At 42.1% G+C, this 15,808-nt stretch overlaps 1 protein-coding gene across 9 annotated transcripts in view; it reads right to left on the reverse strand.

Moving 5' to 3' along the window:
• Positions 1 to 335: 335 nt before the first annotated feature.
• Positions 336 to 15,808, reverse strand: part of CLIC5 (chloride intracellular channel 5) — a 229,525-nt gene continuing 214,052 nt past the window's right edge. For 6 of the 9 annotated variants that reach the window (XM_063632917.1, XM_055264845.2, XM_063632919.1 and 3 more), the window contains 2 exons: positions 14,021 to 14,202; positions 336 to 3,032 (listed from right to left, as the gene is read on the reverse strand). In XM_063632917.1, the coding sequence (XP_063488987.1) occupies positions 2,865 to 3,032; positions 14,021 to 14,202 (350 nt within the window). In that variant the 3' untranslated portion in view covers positions 336 to 2,864. Of the gene's footprint in view, positions 3,033 to 11,417; positions 13,346 to 13,571; positions 13,607 to 14,020; positions 14,203 to 15,808 lie in introns of those variants that run through there. The other 3 variants (XM_055264848.2, XM_055264847.2, XM_055264853.2) reach the window with 3 other exon arrangements.

Here is a 15,808-nt window from a genome sequence, read left to right on the forward strand (position 1 = left end):
CCCAATAATGCTGTGCAAGTCAAAGAAGATAAATAAATACAAAATAAAATAAGATCTCTACACAAATACATCCCCTTTCTGTGCCACCAAAATGCTTTCTGAGTGATTTGTATTCATTCAGGACCAATGAAAAGGAAGCCTCCTACCCTATAGCTGTGTAGTGTGGGGTCCCAACTGCAGACCCTCCCGTGCTCCCTGAGTTGTTCTTGGGACACCTAAGGACCTCACCACATGTTGCTGAGACATGATGTGCTGCACATATGATAAGAAGCCCAGACAGGCTGAAGCATCTGGAGAAAGATCTCTTTTGGAAAAAAAAAAAAAGGAAGGTAATATTAATATTATCATCACTTTAATATAACATAATAAATCTAGTCATAAGACACCATAACTCTTAGTCCATAGTCACTTGCATTATATGATAATCCAGTGCTGAAATATAAAGAAATTTCTGAATTAAGTACCCAGAAGTGCCTTCCTTCTGTAACTCCTCCCTCTCTTTTAAATGGCTATAATTGATCATATAACACCCCCACCTCCTTGTCTTAATATATTTATCTCTGCAAAACTAACTTAGCCACAGAAGGGACATCTAGAAACAGCAATATTGATTTGGTTTGGCCTGTTTGTTTTTAAGGACTTGCCAGTTGCTGAATTCTGAACATCCAATCCCAGTCCGTGGAATTCTGCAGACTTCTCTGGGGTGGAGTCGCCTCACCGGAGGCTTGGTTCTGCTTTCTCTGTGGCAATTGGCTATGACTCACAGATGTGTTTCCAGAACAGCCCAACTGTGGGTCTCAGGGAAGTAAACTACCTCTTAGGTCATCTTGCCTGTGCTGTAAATTCGGGGAAGGATTTCTGAGTACAACAGGATTTCACACTAATTAAAAGGCCTTCGGGATCATTCCAGCCCTCATCCCCCAGGAGGCCAGTTTGGGGCTTTTCCCTACAGTAAAAAAGGACTGTTTCCTCACCAGTTCTCCTTGTTAAACATCTCCAGGGCACAGTTTCCAGGGGGACCTGGAAAGGTTCCTTTAGAGGTGGAAATGAATCAACTCATTCTGCCTTTTCAAAGCTTTCTCAGGCTTATAAAGTGTCCTACTGAGAAAGTTCCTCTTCCTCAATGGGCTCTGGGAGACCTCCTGCTTCCTCTCCTCTGATTTGATCAATGGGTCACTTTTTTTCTTCAGAGATCCCTGGAGGCAGGTAGGTCCAGGGATTGCTTGGGTTAGAATTTGTTGATGTTTCTATGGAAAGGACCCGTGCTGTCCTGCCCTTGCTGAGAAATGAGCCAAGTCCAGGGGCTTTCCGGCACTTGGGAGCCTCACCCTTTCCCAGCAAACACTATAGAAGGGGGGTTGTTGAAGGTAAGGGCCTGTGGCAAATGGATTTTCTCACTGGGCGTTCACTGGGAGAGGGAGTTGATGAGTGCATTTTTCTTAGTTTCCTCTGCACAGTTCCCCAAGCTCGGGCTGGGTAAGCTTTTTAGGAGATGAAACTCAAGGAGAATGACAAAAGAGTGAAATATAAGCTTAAAAATTTTTCCTTTTTTTTCACCTGGCAGTTGAGTCTGATTGTAGGAAAATTAACCCAGATGGGTCTACATTTTTCTTCAAGTTCAAACCACACGGTTTCCTAGTCAGAAAGTCTCATGGACTTTCTTCCTAAGGTGTTCCATGATCAGACCACCTCCTAAATGTGGCTTTTACCCATTACAAGCTACATTTGAATCAGGCAGGAGCAGCTGCTGGAGAGCACCCAGCAGACAGACCTGCATTCCAGAAGCAGCTTGGAGAAACTGGGAAGACATTTTTGGCCCATTCTTGGGTTTTTACTGTAAGGTTAGCAGTTACATGATGCCACCAGTCCAAGACTTAGATCATGAGAAAAGGCCTTTTTAAAAGTTTACCAGGGAACATTGAGGCTCATAAAGAACTCTTTTGTCTTCACCCATCCCTCCTCCTCCCACTCCCATCCACTTTCTCATAGCTCAAAAACCACTCATTGGTAAGCACAGTCAAATCCAGGCCTGTAATCACCACTGAAACAACTACTCCTAAGCAAGCAAACCCCATGGCTGGTAGACCCCATGAGCCTTTTGGCATCAACACTGCTCCCCTCCCCTCCCATCCCAGTCACTGCAGTTTAGAATTGCATGCCAATTTCCTTTTCTGGCAGGGCCTGGACAGCATGGAAGCCAGGGACAGCATGGGCCAGGTGCGCAGCAGCAGCAGCGCAGCATTCCTGGCACTGCAACAAACTGAGAATGTGTCTCAAGTGACTTTCCAGTCTGGCCCTTAGTGCCCAATAACCGGAGTGTCAGAAGTAGTGAGACTGAAGCTGTGTTTGCCAGACACCCAAGTCCATAGCCAGCTCCGTCCTCCTGCATTCACTCTCTCTGTCTCCCCTAATGGGGTAATAGATCTCTTTCTAAGAAGTATGAAGATGATGTTTGTCCTTGACCTTGTAGGTATGGACGGAGAGGAGGGTAGAAAAGGAGTTGGTATTGCATGTTTCTAAAGCGTCTGAGAAGGTATTTTGATATTGGCAGAAGAAGCTAGTGGCAATCCCATATGTGGGCTCTCCAACAATGACTGACCCCAAACATGCTGAGCCCAGATCTGGCTGGCCGGCCGAGAGGTGGACTGTGTCTATCATTTCTGCTAGATTCCTATGTGAGGAGGCCAGGGATGGTGCTGACCTTCGTGAAAGATAGCAGGCTGGAGTTCCCATGATACCAGCAAGATGAGGCTTGATTACAAAAAGTGCACCTCAAGGCAGTGATAAAGAGGTGTCTATGAAGCTGGAGTCTTAGGGGAGTGGTTAAGTCCTTCTGCAGTGGGGATGGGGCAAAATGGCTGTGCTCAGGATCGGCTGAGGCGTTTGGCGACGTCAGCGTAGGCCAACTCGATCTCACTGTCAGCTGCACAGGTGTTGGTGAACTCATCACGGGCGTAGGCGTTCTTGAGGTACCGCCACAGGCCTGTCATCTCAGCCGGGATATCATAGTTGCGGTATTTCTTGGCCACAATCTAAAACAGAGATGGTAGGACAGGGGTGGTGTGAAGGCATGAAACAAATCATTAGAAAGTGTTAGTGGCCGTCCCAGTGTGTGTGCACTGCAAGAAACCTCCGTGCATCACCACGGGCCATCAGTGATATGTTTGAAATGCAAGGTGGCAGGGCTGCTTCTTTTTGTTTTGTTTTAATTTAATTTCTTAAGTAAATATAATTTGCCCTTTGACCTAGTGTTTCAAATTCTAGGAATTTTTTCTCAAGAAATAATCATGGATGGATATAAAGATTTAGCTACACAATTATGATCCCAGAACTATTTTGAATAACAAAAATGGTGCACAGCACCAATGTCCAACAATACATGAATACATGCATTATCTTACACAAATAAAATGGCATAGTGGAGGGACATTAAAAATGATGCTGCTGAGAAAATCTAGTGATCTGGAAAACTCTCCAAGGTAGACTATTACATTTAAAGTTCAAGTATAATGCATTTGGAGAAACATGTATGATGGCTAGATGTCTATATACCTATATATTACCAGTGGTTATCTCTGATTGACAGAATTATCAACAATTTTTCTTTTGTTCTTTCTCTTATTCACTTTGTTTTACACAGGCATCTTTATTTATACAAGGGAAAAAAACATGAAAAGCAAGTTAGATATTGGAATGTATATGTAGGTTTAGACTATGACATAAGAGTAAGCAAATACTGATTTCTCTTCTTGCCCTGGTTTGCCACAGTCGGGGGGGATGTGGACTGGAGAGTTCTGGAGAAGTCATATTTATGTTGAGAGAAACAAGAGCGAAGTGACTAAAAGCATGGGCTCTGGATCCCAACTGACTGGATTTGCAATCATGGCTCCACTTAGCAGCTGTGTGACATTGGGCAGGTTACTTAACCTCTCTGAGCTCCAATTTCTTTATCTCTAAAATGGATATAATAATAAAACCTACTTTGGAGTAATAGATTAGTTAATACACATCAAATGCTTAGAGGAGTGCCTGGCACATAGTAAATACTCAATAAACATCAAGTATTATTATAATTCATTGAGACCTAGCTTGTACCCATTTGCATGCATTTTCTTAATGGGGGGAGCAGGATGGTTTCTTTAATGAGGTCTCTCTAGCTGGGGCAGCTTCATGGACCTGTGACCTGTGCAGTCTCACCTTGCACTCAGAAGAGCCCTGCTCTTGGTTTAATGCTCTGGGGTCAATGTGTGGAAATTCTTAATAATTTTTAAACAGGGCCCCCCTGGTTTCACTGTGCACTAGGGCCTGAACATTAGTTGGTCCTTCTCTAGCCCTTCCAGGCTAGGCTAGGGTAGGGGTAACAGGAGAGTAGTATCACTTCTAACTCCCCTCCCTCCCTCTTTTCCGTCCCTCCCTCCCTCCCTCCCTCTCTCCTTCCCTCCGTCCCTCTCCTTCCTTCCCTCCCTCCCTCCTTCCCTCCTTCCTTCCTTCCTTCTTTCCTTCCTCCCTTCCTCTCTCTCTTTCTCTCACTCTCTCCTTCTCTTCCTTCCTTCCTTCTTTTTTTTGGGGGTATACAAGGGGGTACATGTGCAGGCTTGTTACCTGGGTATAACGCATGATGCTGAGGTTTGGGGTATGATTGGTCCTGTCACCTAAGTAACGAGCATAGTTTTTCTACACTTGCCCCCTCCATCCCTCCGCCAAGTAGTCCCCAGTGTCTACTGTTGCCATCTTCATGTCCGTGAGTACCTATTGTTTAGCTCCTACTTACAAGTGAGAACATGTAGTTTCATGTTTTCTGTTCTTGCATTAGTTTGCTTAGGATAATGGCCTCCAGCTGCATCCATGTTGCTGCAAAGGACGTGACTTTGTTTCTTTACATGGCTATGTAGTGTTCCATGATGTATATGTACCACGTTTTGTTTATTCAGTCCACTGTTGATGGGCACCCAGGTTGATTTCATGTCTTTGCTATTGTGAAGAGAGCTGTGATAAATATATGAATGCATATGAATTGTTTTTTTGGTAAAACAATTTATTTTCCTTTGGATATACAACCAGTAATGGGATTGCTTGGTCGAATGATAGTCCTGCTTTTAGTTCTTTGAGAAATCTCCCGAGTGACTGAACTAATTTACATTCCCATCAACACTGTATAAGTGTTCCCGTTTCTCGGCAGACTAACCAACATCTGTTGCTTTTTGACTTTTTAACAATAGCCATCCTGACTGGTGTGAGGGAGGTGTCTCATTGTGCTTTTAATTTGCATTTCTCTGGTAACGGGTGATATTGAGCTTTTTTTTTTTTAATGTTTGTTGGCCACTTATTACGTCTTTTTTTGAGAAGTGTCTGTTCATGTCTTTTGCCCACTTTTTAATGGTATTATTTGGTTTTTGCTTATTCAATTGTTTAAGTTCCTTATAGATTCTGGATATTAGACCTTTGTCAGATGCATAGTTTGTAAATATTTCCTCCCATTCTGTGGGCTAACTGTTCACTCTGTTGATAGTTTCTATGTGCAGAAGCTCTTTAGTATAATTAAGTCCCACTTGTCAATTTTTATTTTTGTTGCAATTGCTTTTGTAACTTCATCATAAATTACTTCCCAAAACTGATGTACAGAATGTTTCCTGGTTTTCTTCTAGGATTCTTACAAGTTGAGGTAAATCTTTAATCCACATTGAGTTACATTTTGTATATGATGAAAGGTAGGGGTCCAGTTTCATTCTTCTGCATAGGGTTAGTCAGCTATTCCAAAACCATTTGTTGAATAGGAAGTCCTTTCCCCGTTGCTTATTTTTGTCAATTTTGTTGAAGATCAGATGGCTGTAGGTGTGTGGCTTTATTTCTGGGTTCTCTGTTCTGTACCATTCATCTATCTGTCTGTTTTTGTAAAAGTACCATGTTGTTTTGGTTACTGTAGCCTTATAGTGCAGTTCGAAGTCAGGTAATGTGACACCTCCAGCTTTGTTGTTTTTGCTAGGGTGGCTTTGGCTATTCAGGCTCATTTTTGGTTCCACACGAATTTTTAGAATAGTTTTTTCTAGTTATGTGAAAAATGACATTGGTAGCTTGATAGGAATGGCACTGAATCTGCATATTGCTTTGGACAATATGGCCATTTTACCAATATTAATTCTTCCAATTTATGAGCATGGAATGTTTTTCCATTTGTTTGTGTCAGCTGCGATTTCCTTCAGTGGTGTTTTATAGCTCCCCTTGTAGAGATTTTAACTCCCTGGTTAGATGTAGTCCTAGATATTTTATTTTATTTTTGCAGCTATTATAAATGGGATTATGTTCTTGATTTGGCTCTCAACTTTAATATTGCTAGCATACAGAAATCCTACTGAGTTTTGTACATTGACTTTTTTTTTTTTTTTTTGAGATGGAGTTTCGCTCTTGTTGCCCAGGCTGGAGTGCAGTGGTGCAATCTCAGCTCACTGCAACCTCTGCCTCCTGGATTCAAGCGATTCTCCTGCCTCAGCCTCCCGAGTACCTGGGATTACAGGCATGTGCCACCATGCCCGGCTAATTTTGTGTTTTTAGTAGAGACAGGGTTTCTCCATGTTGGTCAGGCTGGTCTTGAACTCCCAACCTCAGTTGATCCACCTGCCTCAGCCTCCCAAAGTGCTAGGATTACAGGCATGAGCCACTGTGCCCGGCCACATTGACTTTTTATACTGAGACTTTACTGAAGTTGTTTATCAGTTCCAGAAGCCTTCTGGTGAAGTCTTTAGGGTTTTTGAGGAATAGAATCACATCATCAGTAAAGAGAGAGAATTTGACTTCTTCTTTTCCTATTTGTATGCCTTTTATTTCTTTATCTTGCCTGATTGCTCTGGCAAGGACTTCCACTACTGTGTTGAATAGGAGTGGTGAGAGTGGGCATCCTTGTCTTGTTCCAGTTTTCAAGGGGAATTATTCCAGTTTTTGCCCATTCAGTAAGATGTTGGCTGCAGATTTGTCATAGATAGATGGCTCTTGTTATTTTGAGGGGTGTTCCTTTAATACCTAATTTCTTGAAGGTTTTTGTCATGAAGGGATGTTGAATTTTATTGAAAGTTTTTTCTGTGTCTATTGAGATGATCATTTAGTTTTTGTTTTTAATTCTGTTTATGTGGCGAATAACATTTATTGATTTGTGTATGTTGAACCAACCACGCATCCTAAGAAGAAGCCTATTTGATCAATGTGAATTAACTATTTGATGTGCTGCTGGATTTGGTTTGCTAGTATTTTGTTGTGAATTTTTTGTGTCTATGTTCATCAGGGATATTGGCTTGAAGTTTTCTTTTTTCATTGTGTCTTTGTCAGGTTTTGGTATCAGGGTGGTGCTAGCTTCATAGAATGAGTCCTTCTTCCTTGATATTTTGGAACAGTTTAAGTACGATTGGTACTGGTTCTTCTTTGTATGTCAGGTAGAATTCAGCTGTGAATCCATCTAGTCTGGGGCTTTTATTGGTTGGTAGGTTTTTTAAATTACTGATTCAACTTCATAACTCAATTAGTCTGTTCAGGGTTTCAATTTCTTCTCAATTCAATCTTGGAATATTGACTTTGTATACTGAACCTTTACTGAAGTTTTTGATCAGTTCCAGGAGCGTTTTGGTGAAGTCTGTAGGGTTTTCAAGAAATAGAATCACAATCAGTAAAGAGAGAATTTAACTTCTTCTTTTCCTACTTGTGGGCCTTTTCTTTCTTTCTCTTGCCCAATTGCTCTGGACTTCCACTATGATGCTGAATAGGAGCGATGAGTGGGCATCTTTGTCTTGTTCCAGTTTTCAAGGCGAATGAAAAGTGTATTTCTAGGAATTTATCCATTTTCTCCAGATTTTCTAGTTTGTTTGCATAGGGGTGTTCATAATAGTCTTTAAGGATCTTCTGTATTTCTGTGAGCTCAGTTGTAATGTCTTCTTTGTCATTTCTGATTGTGCTTATTTGGATTTTCTTTTTTTTTGTTGTTAATCTAGCTAATGGTTTATGGATCTTGCTTATCGTTTCAAAAAACCAACTTTTGGTTTCATTGATTCTTTGTGTGAATTTTTGGGTCTCAATTTCATTCAGTTCTGCTCTGATTTTAGTTATTTCTTTTATTATACTACCTTTGAGGTTAGTTTGTTCTTGTTTTTCTAGTTCTTCTAGGTGTGATGTTACTTTGTCAATTTGAGATCTTTCTAACTTTTTGAGGTAGGCACTTAGTGCTATAAACTTTCCTTGTAATATTGCTTTTGCTACATCCTAGAGATTTTGGTATGTTGTGTCTTTGTTTTCATTTATTTCAAAGAATGTTTTTACTTTTGCCATAATTTTGTTGTTTACCCAAAAGTAATTCAGGAGTGAGTTGTTTAATTTCATGTAATTGTGTGGTTTTGAGATATCTTCTTGGTGCTGATTTCTATTTTTGTTCCACTGTGGTCCAAGAGTATGACTGATATAATTTCGATTTTTTCGAATTTATTGAGATTTGCTTTATGACTGAGCATGTGGTTGATCTTGGAGTATGTTCTGTGTGCAGATGAGAGGAATGTATATTCTATGGTTGATGGGTGGAGTATTCAGTAGATGTCTATTATGTCCAATTGGTCAAGTGTTGAAATTGAGTCCAGAATATCTTTGTTAGTTTTCTGCCTCGAAGATCTGTCTAATGTTGTTAGTGAGTTGTTGAAGTCCCCCATTATTATTATGTGTTGTTGCTAAGTCTTTTCATAGGTCTAGAAGTACTTGTTTTGTGAACCTGGGTGCCCCAATGTTGGGTGTGTATATATTTAGAATGGTTAAGTCTTCTTGTTGTATTCACCCCTTTGCTATTATGTAATGCCCTTCTTTGTTCTTTTTTTTTTTTTCCACTATTGTTGGTTTGTAGTATGTTTTACCTGATATAAGAATAGTGACCCCTGCTCTTTTTGGTGTTCCATTTGTGTAACAGATCTTTCTTCAGCCCTTTACTTTGAGCCTATTAGTGTTGTTACATATGAGATGGGTCTCTTGAAGACAGCAGATGAGTGGCTCTTATTTTTTATCCAAATTGCCACTCTATGCCTTTCAAGTGGGGCACTTAGATCATCTACATTCAAGGTTAATATTGATATGTGAGGTTTTGATCTTTTCGTGAAGTTGTTAGCTGGTTGCTTTGTAGTTTCTATTGTGTGGTTGCTTTATAGGGTCTGTTGGCTATTTACAAGTGTGTTTTTGTGGTAGCAGGTATCATTCTTTTGTTTCCATGTTTAGAAGTCCCTTAAGGATCTTTTGTAAGTATGGTCTAATGGTAGTAAATTCCCTTAGCACTTGCTTGTCTGGAAAATATTTTATTTTTCCTTTGTTTACAAAGCTTAGTTTGGTGGGATATGAAGCTCTTGGTTGGAATTTCTTTCTTTAAGAATGCTGAAAATAGGCCCTCAATCTCTCCTGGCTTGCAATATTTCTGCTGAGAAGTCTGCTGTTAGCCTGATGGTGTTCCATTTGTATGTGTTCTGACCTTTTTCTCTAGCTGCCTTTAAGACTTTTTTCTTTGGCATTGACCTTGGACAGTTTGGTGACCGTATGCCTTGGTGAAGTTCATTTTGTATGGTATCTCACAGGTGTTCTCTGGATTTCTTGTATCTGTACATCCACCTCTCTACCTTGCTTTTGTTTTCAGAGGAGGGCCCTAGACCATTGACCCTGGGATCCTCCCACTCAGACAAGCCCCAGATCAGTCACTCTGGGCTTTCGTCTTCATTTTGGTGCTGGTAATATGCAGTTTCCCAGAAAGTTGTGCTGAAGTGAAGGATGACGATGACTTGATGGATGAACAACTCACTGCTGCAGACATGTTCACAGACATTTGGGAACATTTTTTACCCTCTATGCTCCTAGGCCAGTGTTGAACTTCTATTATAACACTGAGCTATAATCTATTCTGAATCATGACTACTGTTTCAGTACCCTTTTTTTTTCTAGCTTGTGGGCAGTGTAAGGATAGCATTCACAGCTTCTTCACTTCTGTACTCCTTGATAATCTCAATAATGATGTTGATCAGAGGAATGATAATAACAAACATTTATTCACTGTGTGCTCTGTTCCAGGGACTGCTTTAAGTACTTTGCAAGGTACTTAAATGTCTAAATAATCCTATAAGGAAGAATCTATTATATTCCCATTTACAGATGAGAAAAGCAAGACAAAGAGAGATTAAATAAGTTGGGATTCAAAATTTACAATCTGAAGTTATCTGTACATCAGACAAGGTTCTCTAGTGTCAAGTGTAATAAAATAATTTTAAAGACTGAAGATCCCTAGCAATGAGCAAACTGAAGCTGCAAGAGATTATGTGACTTAATGTTACATGAGAAATTAATTTAACCAATATCTATTGAGTTACCATTCATATTTATTACAGTCCTTGCCTTATAATCCGCCGTTCTTTCTACTTTGCTACTCAGCCTTACATAGCTGATAAAGCAATGGGTCTACTCAGAATCCCTCATGTGCCAGCCATTAATCTATTGTTGCTTACCTCCAAACCTACTCTTTTATTTACTTTTTTTTGTGATGCTGATGCTGGGGCTAGGACTGAGCAGATCACATCTCTTCTTTGCCAGTAAATCCTGTTAGGTTCTGCCAAGAGGAGTTACTGGAGAGAGCCAGCAAGGTTGGAGGAGGAGAAGGGAGGGAGAAGCCCTTGCTTTTCAGCTTTCTCTTTCTGTCAGAGTCTCCATTTATTTCTGGGAGCAGCAGCTGAACCCAGTTTGCTCTTTTGTTAATACTCACAGGACCACTTCATCATACCCATGCAGAGAGGCCAGCACATAGCAGGGACTCTGCTTTAAAGGCTGGATCCCAGCCAACCTGAGCTTGGACCCTGGCACCAGCTGAGCATCACTTTCACCCACATTCAGCTCTGCAGGGTCCCTCATCTACAGAGCCCCTAAGTTTGTAAGTTTTAATAATTCCAACCTCTTCCCTTTGTTCCTCCTGCCCTAGGAGTAGTAGCTGCCTCTTGAAGGTAGAACCTCCTAGTATATTTTGCCTTTCCAGTTCTTTACTACATAGTACTTCTTAAATTCTCTCTGTTAAAATAACTGGTTTGGTGTGGGCACCAAAGAAGCCACCCCCACACTGTTCTGTCTGGCTTAGGTAACTACAAGCAAGGGTGATGAAGTCCGAGTCCTTTGATAAAGCTATCACAGAGAGATGCCACCACGATATCTCCCCAGTACCTTTCTGTTCACTGAAAGATGATAATCCCTTGGGTTGGGCCAAGTTCCTTTGAGAAGAGGCTGTCTTGGCTAAGAGCAAATTCATGCAGGAGTGGTGGCCTGACCAAGGGAACTGGCTTGAATTTACCAGAGTGGATGAAAAAGGTCTACAATAAGATAAAGGGATCCAAAAGTATTTTTCACAATGACACACTGATTCATAGAGTAGCCTCAAGTCATTTCATACTGAAATTTTATTTTCAGGATTTTAAAGGGCAGATTGTCAGCTTCAACACAGCAGAAATGCAATTTCTAAATATATACTTATATTGATGTTGATGTTCCCCTTCTTGTTTGTCTCCAGGGCTGAACATCGTCACTATGCTAGGCAAGGATCCCAGTGGGCAAGGAAAGGCCTGCAGATGCCTCTCCCAACCAAGACCTGTGCACCCTGGGCCTTGGCTGCTGAGCTGGTCATTTCTTCACACATTGGCTTGACTTTGGGAGATGAGAACTAGGAGGGGGCCAGACAATGAATCTTCAAGCCAAACTCTCATGGAGAGCCTGGGCCAGAGCAACTCTGCTTCCAGGGATGGACATAAACCTGAAAGCGAGCCAGGCAAGAGGAGAGTGAGCATGAAAGCAGCAAGGGGGTGAGGATGCACACGGAGCTCTGACGTTCGCAGGGACTTCCATGCTCATGTTCTGAATTTGCTCTTTCATATGAAAACAGTTAGCTCCCACAGCCCAGATTAAGTTTTGGCATCCGAAGCCAAACTGGAGGCCTGACTTGGCTTCCCCTTCACTCTTTGTGAACTTTAGAGGTTTGCCAGGTTTCTGGGATCTGATAAGCTGGATCAGCAGAAATCCAAAGAGATAGGGGCCAAGGGCTGGCCTTTGTTCTTTCATTGGCCATCTTCTTTTTGATCTCCAGCTTCTCTGGGTGAACCACCCACTGAATTTTCTCCAAGGACAGGACTTCGCTGAGTCATTTAAGGCTGGTGGGAATTGAGGAAATCACAGGATGAAGCCCAAGGCTTGGGAGATCCATTTGTTTGCCTTGTTCAACAAATGGTTTTTGAGTGGTAGTGAATACATGTTTGAGCAAGAGAAAAGGAAAGAAGGAGGGAAAGAAGAAAGGAAAAGAAGGCAAGAAGGAATATAATCCACTTCTGTTCTTCTAGGCACGAGAAAAATGAATTCCAAAAAGATTAAATGATGTGCCCTAGCTCATGCTGCTAGTTGGCAGCAAGATACAGGATTGGGACTCGGGTCTCCTGATCTTTGCATTGTATCACTCTGACACAGTGTGACTGAGCTGGAATTATATCATCCCTTTCAGAGGTACTTGTTCCTAAGGAGAAGAAGAATAAAGGATGATGGGTGGGGCATGCAGTAGTTAATAACTTCAAAGAGACATAGATTGGCTGGACCTACAAGTGACTATTGGCTTGGCCCCAAATCCAAAATGTTTTTTCTAAATAGGTTGTATTTGCCCACTCCATTTTTATGCATGATTCCCTCTCAGTCTTCAGCTCTAAGGCACATGGAAACACCAGTGTACACACAACTGAGTGACTTCAACTCAAGCTGATACATGCTCTGGTTGGAGAGGAGATAGCATTTTTGACTCAGGACTTGAGCTGAAGTATAATAGGCATATACTCAGCTGACAGATGATTGAATCTGAGTCTTCTCAGTGAAGCACAGAAATAAACTGGATATCATAAAGACTTACACCAGGTGATCAAATGATCAATCAATGAGTATTTATTGAAGGGCCACCGTGTGCCCACCATTATGCTTTGAAAAGGTCCTTTCCTCACAGAGCTTGCTGTCTGGCTGAGACAGTAAGATATAAGCATGTGTAAAATAAAGCACAGTATGGCTATCTGATAGTAGGCTGACGAGGGTCAGGAAAGGATGGAGGAAGAAGTGCTCATTTACAGAGCTTAGGGGGATACAACTACTGTCTTCAAATGAGGTGAAGGCAAGCAGAGATGTTCTGTGTTACTCTAGAGAACAGATGGATAGCAGGGAGGATGCTTGGGCTTGTTGTAAAGGACAATGATTTAATAATCAGAGCTATCTAACATGGTAGGGCTGGCTCATTAAGCAGAGGGCTCCTCGTTCTCCAAGACTGCAGTCACAGCTTCACAAAAGCCTGTCACAGAAACAGCAGAAAGTGGTCCAGGTTGAAGTGGGAGATTGTTTTGGATGACCTCTAAATGTCCTTTCCAACTCTCAGATTCCCAGGGTTTGTTGTATAGGAGAGGATGACACTACATGTTGCAGATGGTTAGTAAGTGCAATGATAGCAAGAAAGTGACATCACCTCTTGCAACCTCCACCTCTTCATTTGATAGATGGGGAAAATGATGTGGGCTCACCTTAGGAAGCTGCTGGAGGAAGTGAGAAGGTGGGTCTGTGCACAAAGAAAAAATGCAGATGAGGGCACATTTAATAGAGCTGTAGGGGTGTGGCCAGGGAAATCCTATGAGGAAGAGGCCTTTGGAGTGATATGACTGTATACAACAATGATAATTGCGACTATTACACATATTAAGCCCCTACAATATGCCAAGCACTTTCACGCTGTATTTACTCTTCCACCAGCCCTTGAAGTAAGCAATATACGCCTATTTATAAGTGAAAACTGAAGCTCAAGGAGACCACACAGCCAACAAGCAGCAGAGGGTGACCCTGAGTCCTTATTACCTGACTTCAGGGTCCAGGTTCTTGACCAAAAGGTGGTACTGTCCTTGACTCATCCACACAGGTGACCTGGGCCTAAGATGGAGCTGGATCTTGCAGGCCCCTGTGGGTAGAGCTCTCTTACCTTGACCACATGGAGCTTGGGCAACAGATTGCAGTCAGCCAGGGTCAGCTCATCCCCATCCAGGAACTTGCGCCGGGACCCCTTGTCTTCCCCACAAGTGTTGGCGTCAATCTCCTCTGGTAGAGGGGTGTTCAGGTAGTCATCCAATTTCTTTAGAGCCTTGGTTAGGCCTCTTTCAAGGGCTGGCATGAAAGAGTAAAAGAAGGGCCTTTATTCAAACTTCTTGCCAGTGGATACAGTCATAGGGTCTTCAGAGTGGAGTAGCTCATCTAGAATCCTGTCCCCCTCATCACATTGCCAGCTCCCCACGCACTGCAGAATACTTGGAAACCATTAACACAATGCAGTAGAAGTGTACTAAATAGCCTGAAAAGGCAAACCCTAACCAAACAATAAACACTAGCTAATCTTTTGCTTTGAAAAAAATACATAAATATAGAAATATAGGCTGGGTGTGGTGGCTCACTCCTGTAACCCCAGCACTTTGGGAGGCCGAGGCAGGCAGATCACAAGATTAAGAGACTGAAACCACCCTAGCCAATATGGTGAAACTCCGTCTCTACTAAAAATACAAAAATTAGCTGGGCATGGTGGCACACGCCTATAGTCCCAGCTACTCGGTAGGCTGAGGCAGGAGAATTGCTTGAACCCAGGAGGCAGAGGTTGCAGTAAGTGCAATAATACTAGCCAATTTATTTATTTATTTATTTATGAGACAGAGTCTCACTCTGTCACTAGGCTGGAGTGCAGTGGCGTGATCTGGGCTCACTGCAACCTCCAACTCCCTGGTTCAAATGATTCTCCTGCCTCAGCCTCCCAAGTAGCCGGGATTACAGGCACGAGCCACTGCACCCAGCTAATTTTTGTATTTTTAGTAGAGACAGAGTTTCACCATATTGGCCCAGATGGTCTTGATCTCCTGACCTCATGATCAGCCTTGCTTGGCCTCCCAAAGTGCTGGGATTACAGGTGTGAGCCACCACGCCTGGCCAATACTACCCATTTTTTAAAAAAGTTTTGGTTATCTATAATTTGCTAATATTCCACATCAACCTACATATTACATTTTTAGGAAGAAAAGGCTATTAAATGGGTAAATATAAACTATGTAGAAGTTCCAGGACAGAGATATGCATCAGATATTGTGGAAGCATTAACTATAGCTAACCTAACCCGAGAAGAGTTGGGGACAAGGCCTTCAGGGGGACATGACAGGGGGGAATAGAACAGCCCTTTTTGATGTCATCCCCAGAGAAGTGATGGGTACCAGGGAAGAACAATTGGGTTTACTCTAGGGAAGCTTGTTCTAAAAATCACTGCTATCTCAAATGGAAGGGCTCCACCACAAATGTGCAACCCCCAGCTGCAAGAAAGCTGTCATGATTATGACTCAAAGAATGAACACCCAAAGGAAGATAACATGGGAGAAGGCTTTTAAAGTCGTGCTCAAATAATTATCTGTCACATAATTTATTTAGACACAAAAGCAGACAAAATACCCAAAAGAACAACTGTGGGAAGCCATCATCACTGAAAATCATTTTGCCCAGAATCTCATAGTCCATTCTAATCAGAGGACACTACCATAGAAACTTTCTACTTGAGCTCAAAGGACAAACATGGAGGAGATGGCTGACCAGGGCATCAGTCACTGCACCTGTGTCATCAGCCCCATCCCCAGCAGCTGTTTTTCCAGACTCTGGTTTAGAGCCTGACACTGAGATAATGGAAGTGGATCCTGCTGTTCATTCCAGTAGATACAAGGGGGACACTGCCTTCTGGAGGCAA

This window comes from Symphalangus syndactylus, chromosome 23 (genome assembly GCF_028878055.3).
Source record: "Symphalangus syndactylus isolate Jambi chromosome 23, NHGRI_mSymSyn1-v2.1_pri, whole genome shotgun sequence".
NCBI classification, from domain to species: Eukaryota; Metazoa; Chordata; class Mammalia; order Primates; family Hylobatidae; genus Symphalangus; species Symphalangus syndactylus.